Here is a 9,922-nt window from a genome sequence, read left to right as displayed (position 1 = left end):
GTTTTATGGACAAGTTTGATTCCAGTTTTAATTTTAAAATCCTAGGAAGTTATTTAGGTAAATGCGAGGTTAATATTACCAATATGTTTGCGAATTTTACAAATATTTGCAGTGTCATTTCTTTTGGAGACGTCAGGCAAATTCGCAACAAGTCACTATTCCTGTTTTTTTCAAATCGTAATTACTGGGGTTAGATGACTAGACTAGATCTGTTAAATTACTGCATATTTTGCCTTGATGACATTTGCCTCTTTCACCTACGGATAACTATATAATGGGTAATCCATGTGATGTAAAATCATAAATTGCACACAGCATAAAGGTAAGTCAGAAATTCATTTATACTTTCAATAATTTCAAACGAAATAATTTAGTAATGAAGATATTTAATAATGTTTTTTTTCTAGTTTCTTCTTAACAATTCATGCAACTAAACTTCACATCAAGTAAAATAGATATGGGGAGATTTGATTATTTCATTTTCACAGCACTCCTTTTAGTAGCCTCAGGTAAATATCATATTCTTCATTTCATTGTACTTGAGTTTGGTAGTAATGGTTTAAGTAAACTGCTTAAGCAACTTTTATTTATTAATAATAATTCTCCTACTAGTGGCAAGTATGTCACATCACATGACAACCACAATGGCACCAATGCAACCTCTTAACTGTACCAACATCCCAGAAGTTCCGATGAAACCATATGATGGAAACATCACCGTTGTTTTGGCACTTGCTAATGATAACATAAGAGTTTGTAACTTAATTATTCCTTGTAAGTCATTTAATACATACTTTTTTACAACTTGTATGCAAAATAATAAGATCAAAATTTTAATATTGAGTTTTGTACAAGAGACAGCATTATTATATTGCATGTCGTCTCATTACGCATTGGTTCAATAAAATTGGCCCTTACTCTTATTACTACAAAGTCTCCAACGAAATCTCCAACATAAATAATTTTTCAGGAAAGACATAAAAACAATATTTCATAGCTTGCAAGTAAGGAATAACCGCGTAAGGTGTTAATATTTTAGATAGAGAGAGAAAAAAATTTTGAAAGCGATCTTTGTGCGCTTTTATAATTTCTTAAGTTCAGATTTAAATACTATGTTGGACTGCGTTTATCTAACAGATCGTAACAATTGAAGTGAATCCTTTTAAACGCGACAAAAATAAATTAATCAATTTTTGACTGACTTACTATGTTATAAGGACTTACACCAGAGGTTTTGATAATTGTTAGACGAAGTAAAAGGACCCTCATTTATGGCATAAAAATTCTTATTTATCACTAAAGAGTATTTTGTCACCAATCGGGATTGAAAGACTTGTAACAGACGCAGATTCAGACCACAGAATTTTTAAGATATTATTCAAAAAGTTAAAACTTAACAGTTAAGCAAACAAATAATGCTTTAGTGTGTTAGTTTTCATCGTCGTATTGTCAGAAAAGACGTTCGAAATGAAATCATGAGTTGCCTCTGCGCATTCTAACAACAAATATCGAGACAATGATATTGGATGTTAAACACAAACTAGTTAAACTATCACACTTAACTCTGGCAAAAAATAAGATTCTCGTTCTAATACCGTCTATTAGTCAATTCCTAATATTGTACTGTTATTTTTAGTGTTAAATAGTTTCAATGCAAAATTGAAATTGACTGGTGTGTATCAACAGCTTGACCAAATCATGAAGCTGATGAAGTATCTTCAGGTGAGAATTGAAATCATCAACAGAAGACTTGACTGTGGACTTGTGATGAGCGTAGAGGAAGCTAGAAGTTTAAAGCAAATGATGTACAATGATCAAGTTTCAAAGAGAGTCTTATATGGTGTAAAAATGCGACTAACAGTCATCAAAGAACGTTTAAGAAATATTTATAAAAATTAAAAACTTTTTGACTTGCTTTGCGTGTATGTAATATTTTAGCGGCAGTAGAAGTTATTGTAATATTTGTTACGGCTGAAATAAAATATGAGGCAAGCTTAATACTTAGTTTCATTTTTTTTTTAAAGAGGCCTAATAACCAACTGAACACTTCTTTCTTATTCATGGTAAAATTAAATGTTAGGTCTTTTACAACGAAGAAGTGTTAAAGGGGTTACGACAAAGAGAATGCTATTAAATAATTTCACATTATATTCTTAACAAAGGTGAAACAATAGAGATAATTGTTGGTAATAGTATCTTAGTATTATTTATTATGTTTGGCAGGTGTATGAACAGTACTAATGCTGTTTAAAAACTGGTAAAACAATTACCAACAGGCTTGTTCATCAGTACAAATACCTATAAATAAGTAATGTAATACATATTCAAAAAATATAAATCTAAATACTCTTAAGTAAATGTCCAATTCAATGGTTTTCGTTGGAACATAAATATTACAATCCTGTGAGAAAATCTTCTTGTGACCAATAACTACTAGTATGTTGAGAACATAACTCCTTTTGGGCAATTAACTTATATATTATCGGGTGGAAAATAATTCTAGCTAAGAGAAGTAGAAGGCAAATAATTCAGGAAAAGGTCAGTATTAATATGTACCGTTCTAGTAATCACAGGAGTATGTCCGATACGGTAATAACAGCATGATCAGACATTGAAGCCTAATCAATTTGAAAACTTTCATAGGATTTGTTTTATTTAGTTATTTCTCTCCAGCGTCAAAGAATAATTGGTAATTGAACAGGGAATGTATAAAATGCTTTCACAAGTAAAGCGGACCGCATGTAAGACTAAATAAGTCTTGATAATGATATGAATTTTGACATAGCTTTTCTGTAAAAATAAGTTTGACCAAAAATACTTTTTTTGAGAAAAGTAATACTCACTAGTCATTTTAAATCGAGTAAATTTTAACACAACCTTTAGCTGAGAAAGTTCAGAAGAGCTGTCATGAAGCAAAGACTGCATGAAAAAAGAGTGGATAATAAACAATGCAACATTTGAAAAAATATATAGTAATTGTATGCTTTGCATCCTCTTATTTTTGAGACATTTGGTTCTTATCATGCTATAGAATGAGTCAAAAATCAGTAAAAGATCTTAACCAGCAAAAAAGTTTATTTGTAAAAAAAAGAACTTGTGAAAAAATATCAGTTGTTAAGTCAGAATGGTCACTTTTTACCGACTTATTTTTTTCCAAAACGTAAGATAACAGAAAATAATACGGTAAATGTCGCTGCATTTTATGACAAATTTGAATACATGTTTTTCCTGCAAATACCCACTACTATACGCGCCGTTATTTTTTTACTTTTTTTTGGTAAAGGAAAAGATATATAATGGTACTTGCTTAGAAATAACAATGTTTATAAGACGGACATCATCAAGGAAATCCTACGAATAATACAATTAGCTTTGGTGTACAGTTTGCTGGATAAACAGAAGTTGAAGCCACGTTGCATTTCGTGTTTCTGAAAGAAGCCATTTATAATTCATACAAGCCTCCTTATCAGTTGATTGAAGTAATTCAAAATTCTTCATCGATGACAGTAGTAAGGAAACAACAGTTTTTATAAAACTGTTGCAGATCATCCGTAATTAAAATCGCACAAAAAGGCTAAAACTTAAACAAATAGGAATAACTTGAAACTAAATTCGTAAATTTTTTAATTTTTTTTACTGAAGTATTCAACAACAATAAGATTTATAACTTAACAGAATTCTTCATAATTCTCAGTCTGCAATGCAATGGTAAATGACAGTTTTGATTAGCATAATTTTTATTATAACTACATGATGTAATGATACAAACGTGCAACAAATAAAGCAAATATTTGAAAGACAGACGTACGAAAAGAACACTAAATAATCAACTAGCAGATATATGTAATCTTCGTACGTAATAACAATTCGTATTAATTTTGATTAAATTGTGTTTAATAGAATCTCGACACGCGATAACATAATAAATATTTTCCTTTTATTTTATTGTATTTTCATTGTTTTTAAGGAAAGCTCTATTAATAGTTACAGATTTAAAAATTAAAAATGCAATTGTATTTTATTGTTCTCATATATATGTGAGCATGACTAAAAATCTCTCGCTCAAATTTTATTCCCAAGAATTTAGGCCAGTACTAAATAAAAGAAAAGAAATAAAAATGAAAATACTGCATCGTCTGAACTGCGGTTTATCTTTACATTTCTTTAAATTTACTTCCTACGTTAACTCATTTTTAAATAATTCGAGTCCTTCCGTTGCTAAGAAGATGCAAATTAATGCATAGCGTCGGACTATAGCTACTTTAATTGAGTGACGAATGTTATGTTGACGTGCTCAGGAATAAGAAGAGAAAATGTTTATTATTTTTTAAATACCGTCAATCAGAAAGTAACGCTTTGGGAAAGTATAAGAAACGTTCAAAAATAACTTACTTAATAAGGAATCACGTTGGAAGTTGATAATAAGTGGCGTATGACGGCATCACCGTAACGATAGAAAATAACACATTTTAATTACGTTGTTGAATCCTGCATATACCACCACTTTCCACGTAAATCTACAAACAAATCGTTTATAATATTGGTTTAACATTAATAATTAAAAAACCTTAAAGTTAGGTAGCTATTAATATGTGTTGACTGTTTTTCGTATCACCGACACGTAGAAAATAATGATAATTACGAAAAGAAGGAGGACAATTTAATTAAGAAAAAATGAATATTTGTTTATAACATGCCTTTAAATACTGTAAGGTAAATGAATCCTGCTCAATGTAAAAACTTCTTTTGTCTCGTTTTGTTTTGCCTTGTTTTACGTAAAAAACTTTCACGAAAAGTGAACTCAAGTGAATGGTAAATCTTTTTCTCCCCTATCATCTTATTAGGATCAAAAAGTATTACGTTACAAAAATTCATCGTCACGAGAATTAAAAAGGTGCAATGGGTTGTCAGGAATTCAAAATTTAACACGCTTTTTTCATTACAATAATTTTTACCCCCTACAGTCCTTAAATAAGATGCCGCCGTGGTTTACCTTCACAGCACGCAGAAGATAACATTGGCCGCAAGGATTTTTTTCTAAAATGCTTCCCTAACAGTAATATTTTGAATTGAACTCAATAAACTGTAAAACCTATTATTTTCAATTGTTAATCACAGTGAATATTTGCCATAACCATTAGAAAATCATGTAAAAAGGGTGGTTTCTAATGGGTTCCTAAATCCATTTTGGAATGTTGAAATAATGTCGGTAATTTTGCGAGTGTTTGCTTAACAACAGATGCGTCGGGTTAACGAACTTCTAGAAATAAATGCGCTGCGGAAGTCATGAAAATACAAAAAAGTTCCTGAACGACTTTTTGACTTTTGCTCGGGCCTTGTCGACTAACAAGAAGTAAGAAGAACCGCGAAAAGATGTAAAAGGAGCTGTAGCAAAGAGAAATATTCGTGTTAAGTACAGCTAAAAAAGTGTACAGCGCGATAAAATAACGATGTGAGTGAAAACAAAAATACATAAGTAAAGTTTCCTCATAAAAAATGCGCTTATTTAGGCTTTGCGTTTTAAATACTATCACCTACGCGATGTGAGTAAATAACAAAAATAGAAAACATCGTCAATTATACATTTACTTCATTTCTTTTTTCACGCTCATCAAATTTAACAGTATCTTTCGCTATGCTAATAATATCCTCAACCTCTAGATTCTCAATTTCACCTTATTTATTTAGTTATTGCTAAAATATGGAGAAAAATTACCAGGGGTCAAATGTATAGACCTAGATGGCATATTTATTGTGATCTACATTGGAGTCGATCAGAACATTTCTTATAGGTAATTTATTCCTTAAAAGAAATTTTTCAATTTGCATTTCCCTTCGCCAATTACTATATTGATCCAACTTGTATTGTAGCACATGTTGGCTGTCATGAAACGCAACAGGTTAAACACAAATGGTGACAGAAAATCCCTATAGGTTTTTACGACGAGTAAATATCCGGGAATTTTTCCATGGGTTAGCCACTACTTTATTTCCCAAGTTTTTTTTTTAAAAATATGCAAAACATGGCAAAATATTTAACCACCAAAGGAAGAAAGATACTTAATCAATTGCAACTAGCACGCAGTTACATAATTCAAATCGTGAGTGTCAAACAAGCTGTATATAACAGTATCCTGCGGTACTTGTATTCTTTTGACCATCATATGTTTTTAAAATATTGTCTCTTTAAGCATTACCGTTCCCAGGTTTGTCAGCAATGCTTGTATTGGATAATGCAAATGCATTATTCGTTTTCTATTTTCCTATTCTATTGTAGAGAAAGGGAAAAGTTAACTTGTTCTAAAATTACTTTGTTACGTTATCTCGGATTGATTTTTCAATGATGCGTAATATTTTTTCAGTATCCCTTGAGTAATGCATAACAGCCGTAAAGTGGCGCAAAAGAAAAGCGTAGTGGGATAGAACTTACTGCTCAATCTATACACAAAAAGTTACATTCCTTTTACCTGAAGGGACACTTTCGGTACTTAACCACGTCTTTTTACGTGAGTATTCATAAAAGTTCAATAGCTATCATTTCAACATTTGGGGATTATAAAGGGAAAGGTTGTCAAAAACGTGATTGTAATGCAACAGAGTGATTTACTTAGAAAATATCATGGAAATTGTCGTCATTTAATTTTTATTTGACATTTCGCTTCTTCTGCTTTTTAACTTCATTTCACTCTTGCGTATAATCGTAAAAATCTTAACTTTAAATGCAAATTGCAATTTATAAACTGAAATAGTTAATCCAGTCTCAGAAAAAATTTCGACCTGTTATTTAGAATTAATTTGGTAAAATAAAGCGAAACAGAAGGCCATAACATTCTGTTTCACTTGTTCCATGGTCAAGTTTAATTCTAATTTTAATTTTGAAATCATAGGAAGTGTATTCAAGTGAACGCTAGGTTAATATTAGCAATATGTTTAGAACTTTTACAAATATTTGCAATGTCATTTCTTTTAGCGACGTCAGGAAAACCCGCAAAAAACGAGTCTTCCTGTTTTTATCAAATAGTAATTACTGGGTTACATGACTAGGCTAGATCTATTAAATTGCTGCTAATTATGCCTCGATGACATTTGCCTCTTTGACCTAGTGAAAACTATATAATGGGTAACCTGTGTGAAGTGAAATGATAACTTGCACACAGCATAAAGGTAGGTGAGAAATTCGTTTACACTTTCAACAATTTCAAACGAAATAATTTAGTAATGAAGATATTTAATAATGTTCTTTTTTCTAGTTTCTTCTTAACAATTCTTGCAACTAAACTTCACATCAAGTAAATCAGATATGGGGAGATTTGACTATTTCATTTTCACAGCACTCCTTTCAGTAGCCTCAGGTAAATATCATATTCTTCATTTTATTTTTTATTGTACTTGAGTTTGGTAGTAATGTCTAATTAAACTGCTTGAGCAACTTTTTTTTAACAAAAATAATTCTCCTACTAGTGGCAAGTATGTCCCATAACATGACAACCACAATGGCACCAATGCAACCTCTTAACTGTACCAACATCCCAGAAGTTCCGATGAAACCATATGATGGGAACATCACCGCTGTTTTGGCACTTGCAAATGATAACATAAGAGTTTGCAACTTAATTATTCCATGTAAGTCATCCAATTTCTTACTAATTGTATGCAGAATAAGATGATCAAAATTTTGAAAATGAGTTTTGTAACAAAAGACAGAATTATTATTTTCCATGTCGTCTCATTACGCATTGATTGAATGAAGTTGGCCCTTATTCTTATTACTACAAAATCTCCAACATAATTTGCTTTTAGGAAAGACATAAAAGCAATATTTTATAGTAAGGAGTAAACGCGGAAAGTTTTAAAAATTTCAATAGCAAGGGGAAAATATGTTTAAACTCTATTCGTTTGGCCGCGATCTTAGGACTTTCTTATATTTTCTTAATTTTTAACTTAAAGGCTATGGTGGAATGTGTTTATCTAACAAACCGTAACCAAGGCTGTGAATCCTTGGAAAAACAACAAAAATTATATTGATTAATTTGTTGTCACACTTAGCTAACAGTTACCGTGTTGTAATTACAAAAGGAACAAAATGGTGGCAATAAATTTGTGCTTACGTCAACACATTTTATGTGACGTCATCAAAAGCTTAAAATTTCTTCAAAATGTCACCGTCTGCTTAAAATTTAAATACTTTAGTTCTAGAGCGAATTTTTGCATTCGGTTAGAAGTTTCTGATAACTAAATAAAAGTTGTTTAACATGGACTAATGACGTGTTCAAAACATAGAAAATGATTCTTCTTGATGAAACAAAGTTGTGTTGTAAGTTTCAAGTTCTAAAGATAATTCTAACAATAGCTATTATTTCCCAGTTATTAAGGTTTCATAGAAATTGTTAGGGGTAGTTTCGAGTAATAGCCAATATCAAAGCCTCTGAGATGGCATGGGATCTAAAACATTTCGCAAGCAGGTGTCTAATAGATAAATACTGAAACTCAGTAAATATCATCCCCCTCCCCCCGTGGACTGAATAGAGTTAAACTTCGCAAAACTTAATGCACAGTTAACCAAATAAATAATACTTGTGTGATAGTTTTCATCGTCGTATTTTCAGAAGAGACGTTGGAATAAAATTATGAGTATTATTGGTTTTAAAAAATTGAACGTCTCCTTTGCACTTCTAACGGCAGATATCCAGACAATGATATTTGGCGTAAAAAACAATTTAGTTAGACTATGACACTTAACTCGGGCAAAAAATGCCACATAATATTCCTGTTCTAATATCGTGTAATAGTTAGTTCGTAAAATTAGACTCTGTTATTTTTAGTGTTAAATGGTTTCAATGCAAAATTGAAATTAACTGGTGTGTACGACCAACTTGATCAAGTCATGATGCTAATGAAGTATTTGCAAATGAGAATTGAAATTATCAACAGAAGACTTGACTGTGGACTTCCGATGAGCGTAGAGGAAGCAAAAAGTTTGAAGCAAATGATGTACAATGACCAAGTTTCAAAGAGAGTCTTGTACGGTGTAAAAATGCGGCTAACAGTCATCAAAGAACGTTTAAGAAATATTTATAAGAATTGAAAATGTTTTGACTCGCTTAGCTTATGAATAATATTTTAACAGCACTATAAGTTATTGTAATATTTGTTATTGCTGAAATAAAATTCGAGGCAAGTTTAATAATTAGTTTCTGTTGTTATTAAAAAGAGGGCTAATAACCAACTAAATCTTTTACAACTAAGAAATGTTGAAGGGGTTACGACCAGGAGTATGCCATTTAATTCTTAACGAAAGTCTGTCAAGTGAAATAATTAATGGTATTAATATCGTAGTTTTGTATCTGTATTTATTATGCTTGACATGAGGGTATATATAAACAGTGTCAATGCTGTATTATAAAGTGGCAAAATTCTAACGGCGGAAAAGTCTATCAGTTCTAATGTCTATAAATAAGCAAAAAGTATAAATATAAATTTTTAATTTTTAAGTAAATGTGTAATTAGCTGTATTTAGTTGACCCAAAAAAATTGAAATCCCGTGAGGAAAACATCTTGTGACTAATAATTCCTAATTACTTAGTTGTTGACAAGATGACTCCTTGTGTAAGTAATTTAATTCGGGTGGGAAATAATCCTAATTAAGACAAGTAGAAGGACAAATAATTCGGGAGAAAGTTAGTATTTAAATATACCAGTCTGGTAATCACAGGAGTATATTGGAACAGCAAAAAAAGACATTAAAGCCTACTCAGTTTGCGAATTTCCATTAGCTTTGTTCCATTTACTTATTTCTCTCTCCCGCCTTAAAAAAAATTGTTAATTGAACAAAGAATATATAAAATGCTTTCACGAATTGAAAAAAAAGTAGAACTTTGCACTGTGTAGAAGTCCTGGTAATGTGTGACTTCTGATATTTATT

At 31.0% G+C, this 9,922-nt stretch overlaps 1 protein-coding gene across 1 annotated transcript; it reads left to right on the top strand.

Annotated features, from left to right (window-relative positions):
• Window positions 1-2,251: 2,251 nt before the first annotated feature.
• Window positions 2,252-9,513, top strand: LOC130621641 (uncharacterized). The gene is made up of 4 exons (XM_057437331.1): window positions 2,252-2,538; window positions 7,251-7,352; window positions 7,462-7,623; window positions 8,823-9,513. Exons 2-4 carry the CDS (start codon window positions 7,301-7,303, stop codon window positions 9,083-9,085), a joined length of 477 nt encoding a protein of 158 aa, XP_057293314.1. The 5' UTR covers window positions 2,252-2,538; window positions 7,251-7,300; the 3' UTR covers window positions 9,086-9,513.
• Window positions 9,514-9,922: the final 409 nt, after the last annotated feature.

The sequence above is a fragment of the Hydractinia symbiolongicarpus genome, chromosome 1 (assembly GCF_029227915.1).
Source record: "Hydractinia symbiolongicarpus strain clone_291-10 chromosome 1, HSymV2.1, whole genome shotgun sequence".
Lineage (NCBI taxonomy): Eukaryota > Metazoa > Cnidaria > Hydrozoa > Anthoathecata > Hydractiniidae > Hydractinia > Hydractinia symbiolongicarpus.
The sequence above is the reverse complement of the archived record's forward strand: the minus strand, read 5'-3'. Positions and strand labels throughout refer to the sequence as shown.

Bases quoted from the DNA above. Each gene is read 5' to 3' on its own strand.
- LOC130621641 (XM_057437331.1), top strand. From the start codon at position 7,301: ATGGGGAGATTTGACTATTTCATTTTCACAGCACTCCTTTCAGTAGCC. The intron at 7,353-7,461 runs GTAAATATCATA...TTCTCCTACTAG, and splicing joins ACTCCTTTCAGTAGCCTCAG to TGGCAAGTATGTCCCATAAC. The intron at 7,624-8,822 runs GTAAGTCATCCA...TGTTATTTTTAG, and splicing joins TTGCAACTTAATTATTCCAT to TGTTAAATGGTTTCAATGCA.